This window comes from Ambystoma mexicanum, chromosome 8, assembly GCF_040938575.1.
Source record: "Ambystoma mexicanum isolate Mex_15411 chromosome 8, UKY_AmexF1_1, whole genome shotgun sequence".
NCBI lineage: Eukaryota > Metazoa > Chordata > Amphibia > Caudata > Ambystomatidae > Ambystoma > Ambystoma mexicanum.
The window spans coordinates 1,359,595,848-1,359,614,496 of record NC_090929.1 but is presented as its reverse complement, the minus strand read 5'-3'; the positions used below and the strand labels follow the sequence as shown (position 1 = coordinate 1,359,614,496).

General features: G+C 44.4%; 1 protein-coding gene across 4 annotated transcripts in view; it reads left to right on the top strand.

Annotated features, from left to right (window-relative positions):
- The window catches only part of PTPRE (protein tyrosine phosphatase receptor type E), a 2,259,327-nt gene that overhangs the window by 1,772,203 nt on the left and 468,475 nt on the right, over positions 1–18,649 (top strand). For all 4 annotated transcript variants that reach the window (XM_069611476.1, XM_069611477.1, XM_069611479.1 and 1 more), the window contains 2 exons: positions 12,874–13,009; positions 13,181–13,330. In XM_069611476.1, the coding sequence (XP_069467577.1) occupies positions 12,874–13,009; positions 13,181–13,330 (286 nt within the window). The remainder of the gene's footprint in view (positions 1–12,873; positions 13,010–13,180; positions 13,331–18,649) is intronic.

The following is an 18,649-nucleotide window of genomic DNA, read 5'->3' as shown; positions in this document are numbered from 1 at the left end:
CTAACTCCATTAATCAACCTCGTCAAAAGGCACACTCTTACATGTTACAACTACGCAGATGACACACTAATCATCTATAGAATCAAAGACGTACAAGAGGAGAACACAACGCTAGTAGACAGTCTAAAGGAACTCTACAGCTGGATGAACACAAACAGCCTCAAACTCAACCCAGGCAAAACAGAAATCATGATCATACCCAAAATCCAGGAAAACAATAAGTTCAATGGCTTACAGAATTAGGAACAGCGCCCACACCATCTAAAATAGTTAAAAACCTTGGAGTCCTAATGGACAACGAGCTAATGCTAGAACCACACATAAACGCAATAATCAAGAAATGCTTCTTCCTCCTGCACATGATCAAAAGGATACTACCATTCCTCTCCTTCACCCACAAAACACTGACCATCATCTCGCGCATATCGAGAAAAGACTACACCAACAGCCTATACCTTGGAATGCCAGAATACCTTCTCAAGAAACTGCAACGTATCCAGAACGCAGCAGCCAGACTTCTTGAAGGGACCACATCTCCCCAGCACTAATAATGCTGCAGTGGCTACCCATCAAACAATTAATCACTTTCAAAACAGTGTGTAAAACGCACAGAGCAATCCGTGGCCAGGGAGTCAAATTCCTACAAAAGAAAATCTCCATTTACCAACCAACAAGAAAACATAGATCCAGTAATGACATCCGCCTGGAACCAAAACCATACTTAAGGAAAAAACTAGGTGAATCCTCTTTTTCCAACCTTGCAGTGAAAATCTGGAACTCCCTCCCGACAGAAATACACAACATGAATTTCAGAAGACTCCTTTAAACCTGGCTCTTCACCACAGAACCAGACGGAAACAAATGAGAATCACCAACTCCCAAATAAACCCCCAACCCAACAAAGCACATAGTGAAGGAGAATGCTCCGATGGGATGGGAACTCAGGTCACCCGTTCCCCATGCAGGGCCCCACCGAAGGCTTTCAGGGATAATATTGGGATTGTCCTAGACTGCCCACATACTAAGGGAATATAACCCAGGCTAGTTAGTCATTCTCAATCTTTCTACTCCCTAAACCCAAGGAGCTCCTCTAGGTTAAAGGGAAGGGATCTCACTCCTGAAGACCTGGGAGATGATGGTGGGTTCACCCAATTCCACGGAGCCAACCGCGGCAGATATCCACTAATATGTACCCAATGGGTCGAGGAGGCATCACCAGTATTTAGCCACACAGACCGATAGATAGTGATAGGATGGGCATGCCCTAGACTGACCCACATACTAAGGGAATATAAGCAAAGGCTAGTTAGTAATGTCCAAACGATCTACCCCCTGAACCCAAGGAGTTCCTCCAGATCAGAGGGAAGGGATCCTACACCAGAAGACCTAGGAGGCAATGGCAGACCCACAAAAATCACACAGTGAACCACTGTAGATATCCACTACTATGTTCCCGACGGGAGGAGAAGGCATTGCCACTATTTAGTCACACAGACCAATAGACAGCCCTGCAAACAAGCACAAACCATACAGAATTTGGAGAGTGACCCCGATGAAACACCACAATACGAAGCACAAGTAAAGACGCATAACACAGATGTTCTAAGCAAGGAGGTAAGATCATGCAATGCACTAACCCAACTGCAAGAAAATGAATAATAACTCGACCTCTGCATACACCGCTCAAACTCTGAACAAAATACAACCACATCTATCGCACAGAAAACCACATGTACTTCACTACATTGCAACAACAAAACAAGCCACACATAGACCCGCACAACAGAACTTGACAAACTACAGACCGAGAATCCGCACCTATGCAAAGCGAACAGTGCTAACCAAACTGAAGCTGTCAACAGCACATCACAGCTCTCTCTGAGCCTTCTCCCACTATGCCCTACTAACCCGTCCCACCAGCTTGCCTTTCAGAGCCAACAGAGCACCAGGGGACCACTCCGGTGGTGATAGTGTGCAGTATAAATTACCTTTAACATAACATAACAAATCATACCTAGCACACTCTTTAGTGTAACGAACATCTGTGTGCAATATGGCTCTGAGTAGTGTAGCTACACACAAGTATGGCTACTGCACTGTGCACTTTAATTGTAAACAGGAATACATAAAGCATAGTTAAATTTATGCAGGTAAGCCTCAAACCTGTATTTGAGACTTTACTGTCCTATTACGTAAAGGTGTAAGGGTTACGTATCTAAATGAAGTGTACCTAAAAAACTAGGTTTAGCATAACCAGTTTCTATCTGTATCACTATTATCTGTTACCTAATCAACAGGTATGCAAAAAGCAATATGCATCTGTATGATAATGAGGTTTACTTAAGGCATAAGGCAAAATAATACCCTCAGCATTGGTTACTTTACCTAATTCAAAATTATACACATTCTGATCTGCAAGTGCTATATATAGATGTCTGTTATTTGAAATGCAGAGGAATAATATTGGAATAGATCTGCTGGAAATCTTTTTTTTCCATCGGGTCAGGAAGGCATGTTATCAAAATTATCAACAAGTTGTAAGCCTTGGCTTCCTTAGAAATCAAGTGCAATGCAGTTGTTATCAGTCTTTGTCATCCGGGCATCACAACATTCTCCAATGCTTCTCTTAGAACTGGAAACAAACTGCAGAAGCTTAAGCATGAAATCATTACTCCTCTGCTTAAAGAACACCAGTGAGGAACCTGCAGTTTGGCTAGTTACTGCCCAATTTGTGCTCTTCCGTGCAAGGCCAGGATTCCAAAAATTAAGACGATGGCACAGTTACCTGCCCACTTGAAGCAAAATAGTCTCTTCAGTGACTACTATTCAGATTCTTCTCAGTCAAGGAATAGAGCTGGCCCTCGGGGAACATCGAGATTACACTTGCACACTTCTGGACCTCTCTGCGACATTCATCATAGTGAATTAGCTAAAGGAATTACAAGTAATATCACATTCCGACTACAGTCCTTCCTTTAAACTTGGCTCTTACCTCCCTGCTTCCTCCAAGTTGCCTGTGGAATTCTCCAAGATCCATCTCTATTGCTGATGTTTTTAATGATTATGTGATTCCACTCAATACAATTCTTGATAGCTACAGCATTTGCAATTAGATAAATAAGGAAGATACCAAGCTGTTTTCAAATTATCTGAAGCTAGAATTGAATTCTACCACATCATATACTGTTGTTTTGATGCCTAGCATTGAATGGAAACAAGTGATCTCTGTATGCATTTCTCCAAAACTGAGATCTTTATGCTTGTTTATGAAAATCCTGCCATCCTGCCAATTGATTGACCTCATTCAAAGAGCCGTGCGTCAAAGAACTGAAAGCCATGCCGCCCACCTCATTGTGGGGTTGTGCTGATTTGACCATGTAACTGCAGCACTCCAAACATTGCATTCGCTGCCAGTGAAATAAAGAGTGGAATTCAAACCTCTGTCAAACCCATAAATTGATGTATGGCCATGCTCAAAGCCACCTAAGCAAACTGTTTCACACATACCAATCAATCTACACCCAAAGCCCTGTGGCCATGATAGCAGATTGGGCAGACAAGTACTGAAAGTGCCCCATTATTCGACACTTTCCGAAGCTACAATGTCTCTATAATTTAGCCGGAATGACAAGGCCAGCTGTGGAGGCTCCCCACAACCTGCCACGCAGTGCAGAATGTCACACGTCCCTATGTTTCAACCCATGACAGGCAGCAGCCCAGATGGACCGCTGAAGATTGTAATATGAATGACCAAGATAGCAGCCATTGGCTGGGTGACTGACAGGAGAAGATGGGAGCACCTGGAAGCCTAATGGTGCTGATCCCAGAGAAGAGACATAAATTCTTGGAGGCCCCTGGGAGTGCGGCAGAGAAGGTTGATTGGAAGTCGGCCTGCCTGTCAAGACATGAGGCGAGATGGGAGCCGGATGCAGCCCTGAGGAAGCCCTGAGTGACATGGGGCAGATAAGGGGGCCCCCGTAAATCGCCAGTGCCCTGTGTCCGCACAGAAACACCCAAACCCTGACGGCTTCTCAAGAAGGGCTGAGAGGATTGGAGCAGGTGCAGGCTCCTGGTGGTCTCTCCCTTAGTAAGTGGATCTTCCAGGTGACAGCAGTGCCACGTCACAGACGTGATCTCCACCAAGAGGCAGATGTAAACCAGACATAGGGCTACAACATACAATGAGAGAGTGAGCCCCTTGTACTTAATACAAAGATCTGGAGGAAGCTCTCAAGCCCCCAAATATAAATCCTAAGGGGAGCAACCTGCAGACTCACTAAATATCTCTACTGTATAAAGCGATACCCTACTAGGTTGGTCCTGGTGGAGCCCACTAAATGTGAAGGGCCTTCCCCATTTCAGAGAAAGTGAAGCATGTTAAAGCATACTAGCAGCACAGAGAAAAAAAACAGACATACAGAAAAGCCGCCAGAAGCATTGGAGACAGGCTTGACCTTGTCCGACGTCAAACGGAGCATACAGAAGCTACAATTGTGAAAATCTCTGTGTCCAAATAGTCTTGCTTCCCCAAGTGTGGAACCTGCTGGACAAGAAGACGGGTAACCACTTGCTGGCCTTGTTTAAAAGGAGTAGGGTTAAAGTGAGGCTGCTGCCGGATAATAGGGAGAGTGTCATCACAGTGATCCTCAAAAAAGGGAAAGACCAGGAGAATTGTGACTCCTACAGCCCAATCTCCCTTGTTAATGGGGAGGTCAGGATCCTGGTGAAGGCATTGGCCAGTAGAATGCTAGAGGTTCTCCCTCATTTGGTCCACCGTGCTGAAATGGTTTAATTCCATGGGGCTGGTTGCACGAACGACTGGCTCTTTCTAAAGGAGGGTGACCCGGCTTCAAGTTTGGAGTTCTGGAAGATGAGAATGCTAATCCCCAGCCAAATCCTCATTGGGACGATGTGTCTAAATGAATTCCAGCAAGCAGAGAAGATGGTGGTTAAGGTTTATCACACTCTAATGGACAGGACAAAAGATAGGGAAAAGCTGGCTAGGGTCCAACCTCTATTGGGCAATGGGTTACTCCCTGAACTTAGGGCTGTACAGGGTCACCGAGGTTGGACGGAAAGAGGGATATGTACATTGGGTGAATGCTCAGTCTGTATGCAGCAGAACTTCCTTCATTACTGACTTTTTTCACTCCAGCTCTCCTTCCATAGACCTTCTTGCTATCATTGAAACCTGGATTTCTCCTTCTAACGTTGCCACTCTGGCTGCCCTACACGGCTCCAAACTATCCTTCATTCACTCTCCACGACTGACTGGCAGAGCTAGCGGCATCAGACACCTACTCTTGTACGGCTAAGTGACTCACAATTTTCCAATCCCACGTTTTCTCCTACCTCTTTCGAATTTACCATCTCTACTATTGCCCTCCTGGTCCCACTGAACCAATCTTTGATGATCTTGAGCAACTCCTTGATTCTCTTTCCACTAAACATCACCTCATTCTCTTAGGTGACTTTAATTTTCCCTCTCCTTCCATTTCATAGAAATCTGAATTTCAGTATTTTCTTGTGACCATGCTCTCCACTCTATTCATAACCTACCTACCCACACGTGGGTAAATATTTGGATCTCTTAATCATCTCCACCTCTCTCTCAGGCACTAATACTACTGTTACAACGTCCATATCTGATCACTCAATTGTTTCCACCACCATCTCCTTTCCACCCTCTGAACTTTCCTCACCACTTGCTTCACCTATTACTAAAAGGAAATATAAATCTTCCCCCTTTCTCTCTGACCTACAGTTCTCACTCTCCTCCTTCACACCCGATGCCTCTTCCACCAACACTGCCTTCTTCAGCTTCCAATCCCTACTATATGACTCTTCTCTCACTTCCCACTGCTTACTTTCACCCCTAAGTCTCAGCATCCTCAACCATGAGTCACTCCATGCATACGCTCTCTCCTCACAGACATGCGTTGGATGCTGCACAAATGGAGGCGTACCCAATCACATGAGGACCTAAAACTCTGCATCTATGCCCTGAACTCTCTCAAGTCCACTCTTGACAGAGCGAAAAGGGAATTCTACCGAACCCTCATTGGCTCTCACTCCAACCATCCTGGCCAGATATAGGGCACCCTAAACTCACTCCTCCTGAGTATAAGACTATCAACTCCACTCTCACAGCTAATGACCTAGCTAAATACTTTGCTGCAAACATTTCCAAAATTAGAGACTCTCTCCTGACCTTCCACACACTCCCTCCTCCTACATTTTACACTCCACCCAATCTACCTTCATCCTCTGCTTCTTTCTCCCACTTTAGTCACACAAATACTGACAAACTCCTATCTCTACTGATGAAGATTGTGCCCAAAACAGACCCTCTTGCTCCTCAGCTAGTCAAGCCTAATGCCCATTTAGTGGCTGCTTACCTCGCTGAATTCTTCAACCTGTCCTTCGACTCTGCTTGCTTTCACTCTGTTTTCAAAACAGCCACTGTCAGCCCTCTCCTAAAAAGCAAGGGGCTGACACGAACCTACCAGCTAACCTTTGCCATGTGTCTCTCCTTCCCCACTACTATAGAGTGCTCAAAAGGCTTGTGTTAAACCGTTTTACCAATTTCTTAGGCATCCCCAACCTTCAAGACCCCCCTAAAATCAGGTTTCTGCGCATGTCAATCCACGGAAACTACTCTCATGAATGTGTCCAACTTTATCACCTTTGCTAAGCACTCCAACCTATCCTCTATCCTTATTCTCCTTGACCTGTCTGCTGCCTTTGCCACTGCCTATCACTTTGATCTCCTTAATACTATCTTTCTACTTGGGATACGCGATCGTGCCCTTGCCTGAATTTAATCCTACCTTGCACCTTGCCAATTCTCGGGGCTGCGCCTTTTTACATTCTACACCTCTGCTCTTGGGCCACTAATCTCCTCAGTTGGGTTCTCGTACCAACTCTTTGTGTTCAACACCCAAATATTCTTCTCTTTTCCTGAACTCTCCTCTGATCTCTCTATCAAAATGTCCAACTGTGTCTCTACCATTAAATATTGGAGGGCTTTGCATTCTCTCATGTTAAACTCTACCAAAACAGAATGAATCTTCTTCCCTGACAAAAGCTCTCTCTCTCATCTCTTCCTCTGCCTATCCAGTTGCCACCTGACACGCTCCCCTACTCTTCTTCAGCTAGAAACCTTGATGTCATCTATGACCCTTCTCACACGTTCTACTTTCATTACCAAAACTGCAACAGCACCTTGCCTCAATCTCCTAAATATTAAGAAAATCAGGCACCTCCTTCCTTTCAACACCGCAAAGCATCTCTTAACCACTCTTGTCTTCTCTAAAATGGACTACTGTCCAGTATCCTCTTTCGTCTCCCCAACTATGCTTTCAGTTATCTCGACAAAATCATTTACTTCACTACCAGGACTCTCTTTGAATTCCCTCACTTCACACCTACTTCCTGGTACTGTCACCCGGCTGGATAGCTGACGATGCAAAACAGGGCCAGATTTAAATGTCTTCCCCAGGTTCAAAAATCTATCCACGGTAAGGCACCATTGTATCTATCCAACTTTATAAACCTTCTCATAATCTCCGGTATCTGCCCCCTCAACTACTCTTGTGGCTCCTCACCCTCCCTGTGCATCCTCTCGCTTCTGCTGTTTCTCTCTTCCTGCTCCACTGGCATGGAATTCTCTTCCCCCGGACATCCGAGAAACCATCCACATGCCTCCAAGTTACCCTCTTAACCGGTCTCTCATCTGCCTGCTACCTAACATGGTTCCCTCACCTCTAACCTGCCTCTGTCCCTCACTTCCTCTGCCTCCACTCTAGCACTTCACCCATCATGGTCACATCCCAAGCACATCTGGCCGTACTGCCTACCTGCACTTAAAAATGTCCCCTGTTGGTTGTCCTTAATCTATGTATGTCCACTTATGTATTGTCCCCGGTGACTGTTCCATTTACTCCCCTCCACAACCTGGTCAGAATGTCCCTCAAACACACCCCATTGTAAGAAGCTCACTGCTTTCCGTCAAATCTGATTTCTTATTTATGGTACATTCTTTTGTGGTCAAAAGAGCATTGTTCCTCCAGTATATAAATAAATAAATGCATGTGTTCAAACAGGGGGCATGGTACCCTTCCAGTACTTACAAGACACCTTTGGGGTGGATGCAAATACTTTTTTACCAATACTTACAGCTGTGCCATGCGCTTAGGATACAGTGACGGTAGGACGCAGCTATGCCCCTGCATTTTCCTTTGCTTAGGCTGACGGCAACCAAGACGTTTGAGGACAAACCGATCTTGAGCGGTTATAGGTGGATAGCTAGCACAAAAGCAAAACCGTTGACTAATTTACGGGAACGATGGGAAGGGGGACTAGGGCCCTCTGGAGGATGGGTATTGGGAATGTGCCCTTGGGGCAGCCAGAGAGATAGCTGTAGACGCAGGCTTCGGAGTATCCAGTATAAAATGCTGCATAGGGTGTAATACACCCCCCCAGAGGCTTTTTAAGATTGGAAAGAGAGAGGATGAAACCTGCCTCAAATGTAAGAGGATGTGGGTACAGATTTCCACATGGTCTGGTCTTGCCCAAGGATTGGGACCTCCTGGGAGGTAGTGCTAGAAGTACTGAATACTATCGTGGAGGGGGGACTGGGAATGGATCCGGTATTGTGCATGTTGGCAGTCTGGGGCGACGCTTCCCTTACAGCCGCGGAAAAGACTTGGGCAGGAACATTGTTGGCGCTAGGTAAGAGGGATATTGCAGTGACATGGTAAGCAGTGAAGTACCCGTGCAACAAACGTGGGAAGACGGGATAGATAGGTGTATGAATCTTGAGAAGTTGGCATACAAGAATAGGGGGATCCCCTACAAACATGAGAAGATCTGGGGAAAATGGAATGATTTGAATGGAAGTCCTTAATGCCTGAGGGGGGGATGGGGTAGAAGTGGCAGCAGGAAGAGGGCAATTGGTCAGCTGCCAGAAATTTCTCGGCCTGTCAGGGACGGGAATGGGGCCAAAGGGAGGGAGGTAAGGGAGTTATTCGTAGTGGGGTCTTGATACAGTTCTTGCTTTTCATTTTTTTGTACTGTAATATTGGCTGACAGAAAGTCATGTACTACTTATAAAATAAAATAAAAGCCATCAGAGCAGCTAAAGTGCAAACATAAATCCCAGCGCAAACAAAGCCTACTTATGAAGAAGTCCTGCCAGTTCATTGAGCCAGATTGTTGAGATCACAAAAGCAGACATGGAGGTGTTCCTAGAGCAAGGGTTAAAAAACATTGTGGCACAGAATGGAGGTGGCCTAGTAGACACACCACTGAAGGGGCAAAGCAAAGAATCCCCCATTGTCGCCTTGTTGACAGAGATAGATCCTACACCAGACACGCACCTCCTTAAAGGATGAAATCGAAGATACTATAAAATCTGAGATAGTTGCTTTCTGCTTGGAGGTGAAGATGGGGTAGGCGGAGAGCAGTAGAGAGATCTTGTACCTGGGAGAAAGAGTTGACTTAATAGAAAACCTCTGTGGCTAGATTGGAAGCGAGCAAACCAGGTCACTCAGAGAAAGTGGGGAACGCCAAGATCTTGCAATGTCCCTGCAACTTACTTGAAATGTAACACATTAATAATAGAATGAGAAGGCACAACCTAAGGGTGACATTTTTAAAATAAGGTTCTGAGCTGTCTAACATTATGGACTCTGTGAAATCCCTATTCAATCAGTTGTTAGTTCCCGACATACCCAGTGAGCTTACTTTGGACCGAGCACACAGAGTGGTTCTGCCGAAGCAAAATGAGAATGTGACATTGTGGCGAAATTCCATAACTATTAGATGAATGAAGCAGTTTTGGCCACAGCCCCCAAAAGGAAAATAATAGATTTCGTGGATAGCTCCATTCAGACCCTTCAAAACCTGGCCCAGTGACATTAGCAAGAAGAAGCACATTAAAAGCAGTCACGCATAAATTTAATAATTGAAATATACAAATGGATATATGCTTTTGGACTTCAATTGCGACTGGATTAAGCAATCAAAGACGATCATGAACCTAAAAGAAGGAGATAAGATCCTAGAAATGTCTCTAGCCGAGCAAGCGGAAGACCCGCCACCACCTGCGGGGAAGGCAACAATAATGGGGCTTCTCTATGGTAAGCTAAAGGTGGACGAAGGAGGCCATGTAAGGAAACCACATAGAACCTATAATGGCTAGAAATAACTGAACTGTAGCACCTTTTGTGGTGCTGTTCAGAGGAGCAAGAAAGGAGGAACTCTTTGTTGAGAAGCACAATGACATAAACCATACATAATCTCACTGTATACCCCCTGGTACGGTTCCAGGGTTTAACATGAAGGGTAAAGTAAGAAACACCCCCATGAGACCTCCAGCACAGAAGGAAAGGGGGAGAAGAATTGTTGTGATGTGAAAATAAGAGTGGCAGCAAAGTAAGGAATAGCTTTGGGGGTGGGTAATATAAGGTATACAGCGGTGGGTCCTAGAGGGGATGTGGGTAAAGCTTTAATGGGGGTGAGGAGAGGAACTAGGGTTTCAATTTGTTTACATATTTTTTTCACATTTACCACCTCAGAGAGGAGTTATTGGGACAACCCGGCAGGACAAGGCTCTCTAATCTAAAACATCAGAGGGGACAGGGTCTAAATTAAGAGGTCAGAAATCTGAGATTACAACAATCTCTATGATGCCTGAACAGATTGTGGCAGCGAGCATCAAATTATGGTCTTTAAATATTAGTGGCGTTACTCCCAAAATAAAAGAACCCAAATGTGGAGAGTGCTCATGAAATAAGGAATATATTTTATAGCTCTACAAGAAAACCGTCTAGAAACGAGATCAGGCCAGATTAAGACACAGACACTATCTAACTCAGTTGTATAGTTCTTCACATTCCAAAAGGGCAGAGATAGCACTCCTAGTCCACGCAAAAGCTCACTTTAAATGTGACAAACAGAAAAAAATTGCAACAATCGTTTTAATATGGTCAAGGGCACAACGTGGACCCAGAAATGCACTGTTGCATCCTGTTACGCCCCCAACTCCATTCTAAACAAATGTTTGCTGTCCTCCTAAAAGTATTAGAAAAGTTTGCTGTGGTACTCTTTGTATTGGCAGGCGATATGAATATGACCATGAATCCAGATTTCTGCCAGTCTCCTCAGGGTCCGGCGTAGGAACTGGTACTACATCAGCCCTCCTTAAGGATTGCCTTAGAGCGCACAACCGTGTTGAAGTCTGGAGACATATTCATGGCAACACAAAAAAAAACACACACATTGTGCATCACACGTACTCAAGAATCAACCATGCGTTTGTCTCAAGCGATTTGTTAGAAACAATCCATAATAGTGACAGTATACCCCGCAGATTCATCGACCACAGTTTTGTGGACATCTGACTTGGGCCAAATGCCCACGCTAGAAAAAGGAGGGGAGGAAATTGAATGAGGACATATTGGAAGATCAAAGACTTTAAAAGGGAATATCTAAAATGTAATGAGGGACAAGCAGTATTCCCGGGTCTGAGGCGGAAGGCTCTTAAAGCCGCTGTAGGGTTGCCTTAATATCGGGGTCAACTTTCCTGAAGGATAGTAGAAAGATCATCCAAGAAACAATAACTTAACCCGACCAGGAAAAATCTAAAAGACTTAACAGCATGGAACCAGCTCCACTTTCTTCGCACCAACTAAGAAGAACAGCTGCTGCACCTGAAACAATCGTTTTTTGAGTATGGTAACAGGGTGAGGAGAGTGCTAGCCCACAGGTTAAAGGATCCAGAGGAGAAAGCATGCCATGCCGAGTCTGGCGGTAACCCTGCCGGTACTACTTAAGGGTTGCCGCTGGACTCGGAATTAATTACTGGTGCCTGACTTCCCAGTAACACCGGGGGATTACAACCCCCCGCCGCAGGGAAGTCAGGCGCCGGCAACCTCATTAATCCCCATTCCCATACAGTTTATGGGAATGGGTGCAGGTGCTCCCATGACAAGTCTGTTTATCGTGACAGCTGCGCCTGGCAGGATCAGGCCTGTCGGGCACTTCGGCTCCGGCAGGCAGACTTGTAGTTTGCTGGTCCTGAAACAACTGTGCCTTGTTTCCAGACCAGCGAACTTAGAAAGAGTCCTCATTCTAAGTTTTCCGGCCTGGAAACAAGGGTGCCGGTAAGCGTAAGATCACCAGCACCCTTGTTCACGGATGGGCAAACTTCGAGTCTGCCTGCCGTTGCCGCTGTGCCCGACAGGTCTGACCCTGCCGGGTGCAGTGGCCACGGTGGGCAGACTGGTCCCAGAAGCACTGGCACCGTGCTAATGGTGCCGTTGCTTCTGTCTCCCCACTCTATGGGAATGGGGACTTACAATGTGCCTGCGCCTAAGTTTGCAGGCCCCCGGACTCGTAAGGAGCCAGTGGCACCGGGAAGTCAGGTGCCAGTAAAATATCACGGGTTTGGCGGCAACCCGCCGGTAGCACCGGCTGGGTTACCGCCGGACCCGTAATGAGGTCCAAAGTCCCTACCCATAGGAACCAGTGTTGTCAAACTATGAAGTTACGGATTTGTGCCAGCGTTGTACATTCGGGTGTGAACTCTATATAAAATATTGTTGTTCTGTTGCGGATAATTATACCCAATACGTCATAGTGTCTGACTCTTCTGGGGAAAGGCGGCTCTTCAGACTGAAGGGTGACCTTTCAGCACGAGCAGGAGGATGCCAAACCCTTTCTCTTAGAAAGAAAAAAAATTAAATAATAGATGCGTTCTATTTGTAACAACAGAGCGCCCTCTTGTGTTGGCTGACAAGACAACATGTGTGTGCATCTAGCAACCCTTGAATCATTGTTACTTAGCGTTGTGTTCTTTCTCTTTTGCAGTGCTGGTGTGGGTCGGACAGGCACTTTTGTGGTAATCGATGCCATGATCGATATGATGCACTCCGAACAGAAGATCGATGTATTTGAGTTTGTTGCAAAAATTCGCAACCAGCGTCCACAAATGGTCCAGACAGATGTGCGTGATGTATTAAAACATTTTCTGGGTTTCCGTTTTTTTTTTAGCTGGTTGATGTAAACATGTTTTCCATTAATCCGTTCCTTTGTTGTGCTAAAGGTGGGGTTAAATAATATAGTCTGAAGACGAGAGATGTAAATGATACATTGAAAAGTATATATATTTTTTTAGATGCAGTACTCGTTCATTTATCAAGCCTTACTTGAGTACTACCTGTACGGTGATACGGAGCTTGATGTGGCCTCCTTGGAAAAGCACTTACAAACCCTGCACAACACAAGCACGCCCTTTGACAAGATAGGCCTAGAAGAAGAATTTAAAGTAAGTATGTTTGCATTCCGCACGTTTGATCACAATAGTAACGGATATTTGAAGCTATGCCATGAAGATATTTGAAGGCCATCAAGACGTTCTCTGTCCATGTAGAGACATAGGGCCACATGCTATGACTTTAAAAAGTGAGAGAACACTGAGGTCACTTGCAATATATTTTGTATTTAGATATGGGATTTAACTATTTTCTGTCATACCATTGTTGATTTTTTTCAATGTGTTCACTTTTTCCACATCTGCTCCGCCCCACTTTTCTTTTTCTGACATTTTTATTTTTTTGTGTAATTCACACATTCTTTTTCTAGCTCTGTTATTTTTGTGTAATTCATTTTTTGGTTCTTATATTTTAGTGGCATGCTCTTACTTTTCCAATTCTCCTTTCTCCCCTGTCCGGGCACGCAATTGCTTGAAACGGACCTGTACCCTGCATCGTCTGCACAGAAAGCAATTAAGTTCATTCAGATGATATATGATATGATATGATTGGTTATTTATAACGCGCTTAATACCTAGAGGTTTCTAAGCGCGGGATGACTAGTGATGTAATTTATTTGTTTCAAACAAGTTCTGCTGACAGAAGATGCTTATAATAAGACATTAAACCAAATGGTTTTATAGACGGGGGTGCGTGACTTATGGTTGCTGTGCTAAGTGCTAAGCATAACTCGTGAACATCAGCAGTGTTTAGTTTTTGGATTGCACCCATAACATAGTATTATTTAAAAGCTTTACTAATTGAATTTCAAATGTTTTTAACAGAGGATTAACTTAAGCTGTACTGAGCAATTCTTGTCAGTACTCTAATACAATAGAGCCCATTTTGCCTGCCCTAGGGGTGTTTTAATAGTACACCACTATACTGAGATGTTCATTGCAATGACCAGATTCAGCGAACCATGCTCCCAAAGCCCGGGCTTGGGCAAAAAAAAGTGGAACAGGGTGAGAGCATGACTTGGCGGGATGAGTAGTGACAGAGACATGGAATGGAATAAAATAGAGAGTGTGACGCGAAGAGTGAGACACAGAGATAGCAAAGGAAAAATAGAAAGTGTGACAAATCAAAAACTGCACAAATGGAGAGGATAGAAAGATAGCGAGGGAAAAATTGACACTACCTGGGGCATAGACTTTGCCCATCGCGCCACAGTGTGGGATGTTCTGACCCACGGGCTCTGCCCTGCAACATCACTGTGCGCTGCATTCATCAAAACAACAGAATGGCCGCCGGAAAGCCTTATGCGTGGTAAAAATCACTGAGAAGTGCGCAGGGAAACCTGAAAAATAGGCTGCCAAATCTATTTTTGCCTATGTCAGTTGTAAAACAGGAGACCACACTGCCAAAACCTATCATTGGGCTGCCCGCAGAGTGAAATGAAACTACTTGAAAAGGCAGTACTACATTCCAAAGGAATACCCAGAAGTGCGTTAAAATCCATTTTTTATTGGCTGTTGAAAAGTGCAAAATCATAGTTCCCAAACATCAGAAAAGATCCAACATCCTTGTTCGGTGTTAAACATCACTTTATTTAAAGAATCCCCACAAGCACAATGCCAGGCGAAATACCTTTCATCTCAAAAATATCCCCATTCAAAAGGTAACTTGCTTGGGAAAATATGTCAGAATATGGGCACAGTACCGCCGCTCACCTGTGTCAAAGCTGTCATTTATTTATACTGTTCATTTGAAACTTGTGTCTTAAAATCAAATTATTGAAAGAAGAGACTTGCCACCCAAAGCAATATAGGTTGCCACTATTTAATTTCTATGTTGAAAAAGACTGTAATTGAAGATATGTTTGCCTGTTTTTAAATTTGTAACTTTAATTTCCACAAAGAACAATGTGACAATTTACTGTAAGATAACCTGATTCTGCTAAACTTCACTGAGAAACACATCATCCTTCTCCTTCCCACCAAAAGGGCAGGCATTCTCAGTTGGATGTTAATGGAGGGGGGAGGAGATTTGCTCTGCTGCTCTGGGAAAGAGACAATAGGCTTCTTGAACTGAAAGGAAATGCAAATTTGGGTGTCGACAGACGCCAACTGGTAGCAGGAAGAAGCCTGGGACTGCTCTGGCCCAGCCAAACCTTGGGGGCAGGGACAGACAGTTTTGTTTATTCTGAAAGCACAGAAAAGTATATTTTGAAAAAGACTCATAGAAAACTGAACAAAATTGGTAAAAATCTGTAAATATAGTGTTGTTAAAATGAAATTTCTGCTCACAGTTTGAAACTACTCTGGAATCTGTGCGATATTCAGAGACCGGACCACTAAAATGTTGATATTGTAGCAATTGTGATCATGCTAGGAATATGAAAATTTACAGGATCATGCCCAGATGTCATGCGCATGTATGTGAAAAAATGTGTACAGATCTGACACTGGGTAACCAACCAAAAGTGCAAAAAACTGTCAGTTTTGAACTGAAACTCTCAAGAAGATGGGGCTGGGATGGATACGTGCTCTATTTTAATCTGTGATGTGAATATGTATTATTAGCAAGTTGGTGATATTGTAGATAGGCTTTCTATGAAAAATAGTATTTCTGTGTAGAAACAAAGGGGAGGTTTTTCCCTGGACCATAAACACAGCGTCATCATGACACATCATGACACTCTGGTTGCTTCTCAAATCAGGGGAGAGGAAATTCTCTGATCAATCGGATTCCTAGAGGTTGGGCTTAGTATAATCAGCCTACCCACCCCTTTGGGAAATAGGGACTGTTTAGGACCTAGAAGGACACACACATTCACCCATCAACTGATTTGCTGGCGAAGCGCTCTGCTGGAGTATCCAGATCAAGACTGCAGAAATCTGAAAGCAGAAGGTCCAATTCCAAAGCTGAACCCTTCACAGCTGGCCTTTAAAATCTTGCAACCTGATTTTAACCCCAGACTTCCCAGGGGCACACCAAAATTGAACAGCCTGGCTGTGCTGTTTTCTGCTTCTTGCCAAGAATTCTTCCCAGAACCCAGAGATTCAAACCAGTGGAGCAGAGCTGAACCCAGATAGCTGTAAACTCCAAACCCAACCAGTCAGATCCAGAACCAGAGGCCGTGCAGAGACCCAGTGCTGTGCTGCGTGCAGAACCGGGTGCCTGAGTCCTGTCTGGTGGGCTAGCAGAATTCCAGTCCAAAACCTTTGACCAGATCTTTGACGGGCCTATTCCAAAACCATAGTTGTGCGTATTTAGCATAGAATTGTCCATAACCAATCTCTTATCCTTAGGTAATCCTATCCAACCCATTCCAACATATCCAGACTGCATTGTAGAATCTCTTTTGTCTGTTCTGAATCTTTCCCTCATCCATATAGTCCTTTGTTAATTGTAGTGATAAAATCATCATTGCGCTGATATGTTTGCTGAAGAAATGCAAGCGTCTCGGCAGATAGAAACCATCCGGGGGCGTCACTGGATCGATGGCTGTGCTGTCATATAGCTTGTGGCTTCATAGACTCCCTAGTGTAAAAAATCTTTGTTTGTAATATTCAAAAGCGCATCTTTCATTTGAAAATCTTGACTCTTTTTGAGAAAAATTGACCTTTACTAAAACCTTCATAACTTCTGAAATTTAAGTGTCAAATTGAGGCTAACATCCTCAGCTTTCAAACAAACCTAAAACCGCATTCTAACTCCTTATAGTTTTTCTGTAACCGCGTTTCTCGTGCGCTGAAAAATTGCATTTGGCTCAATTTCATCACATGTAAAATAGCTATTTCTTGCACTCAACCTATGAATTCAGTCTACTATCTGCTAGTCATTCAACCATCATTGCTAGTGTGTACCCGAAGCTATCCAAAGCGGCTCCCATAAGTGATTAAATTCAGTTTTCAGTATTTTACCCATTCATTACAAAACCACATTCTCAAAAGCATTTGACCTGTTTTGAAATCATTCCTGTTTCTCTCTAAGCTTGCTTGGGGAATTGGGATTGAACTGCATTTGAGATTGTATATTCCTGAAACCTGTTTTCTCTCCTTCCATCTCTATATTGCATATTAGGGGGGATTGAGTGGTATCATGGGGAAAGAGTTATTACATTGCATTTGATTGAACACACAAAAATATTATTTCTGTGCTGCATTCATTTCCTATCATTGCATTCTGTGATATCTAGATATTGTTAAAATTCATAAAAGTGTGATATGTATCTTGTTCAAATCCATCAAATAAATCTTTTAACTTTGCAAAACAACCTACTTCTTGGTTCAGTGAGACCGGGGGGGGGGGGGTTGATTCAAAGAGAGGGGCGTGATATAAGGGTACATCATTCAGAAATAAAAGAACTTTAGACATAAAAATATATAATTAAGGGTTCCAACTGTGCATCACACGCTAGGCATTGACTTAGGTGGAGGCCGGGTTGAAACCACTTACAACAGGCACCGTAAACACGCTCACAGTGCCCACTGGAAACTGGCAATGGCACAGCAAACATACACAATGACAACTGGGCATGGCCCCTGACCACAGCCAGGGGATGCTATGGACAGGGCATGGCCTTGAGTCATGCCACAGGCATAGCGGACACACCAGTTTGCACCCCCAGTGCTGGCCCTCCCCTTCCGTCTTCCGATGGTCTCTGTGACCTCACTGGCTTCGTATTGTAGCAGATGGGCCGTCCACACGTGTCGTACCTTTGCATTAATGCTTCCTTCATCAATAGCCCGGTTCCCATGAGCCTCAAGGAATCCTAGGTCCGCCCACTACTTATGAAACTGTCACTGGACCCTGCAGCCCCAAATAACTACCACCCCATAACAACAGTACCTTTCCTCCTGAAGATCTTAGAGAATGCAGCATACAACAAGATCCAAGCCCATCTCGAATCTAACCACATCCTAGGTATGTAGCAATCAGGATTCCATCCCTGTCATGGTACCGAAACAGCCCTATCTAGACCACCCTACTCTGTCACCACCTCATCACCTCAGCCAATTTCTCCCCCGATGCCACATCTTGGATAGCCTCCTTCTTAGAAGACAGAACCATGAGAGTCTTCTCAGACACTGCCAGCACCCCCCCGGGCCCCATCCCTATCCCCTACGGCATCCCCCAAGGTTCCTGCGTCTCCCCATCCCTCTACAACATATTCACAAAACCTCTTTTGGACATCCTGGATGAAATCGTCATATCCTACACCAACTTTGCCGATGACACCCAAATCCTCCTCCCCTTGTCAGGCTTGCTATGAAGAAGACACACGCTTGCTTAACAAAATCTATTCCACGATACAATCATGGATGGCAGCTAACTACCTATGTCTAAATGATGACAAGACCGAGATCCTACTGGCAGGCCTACCT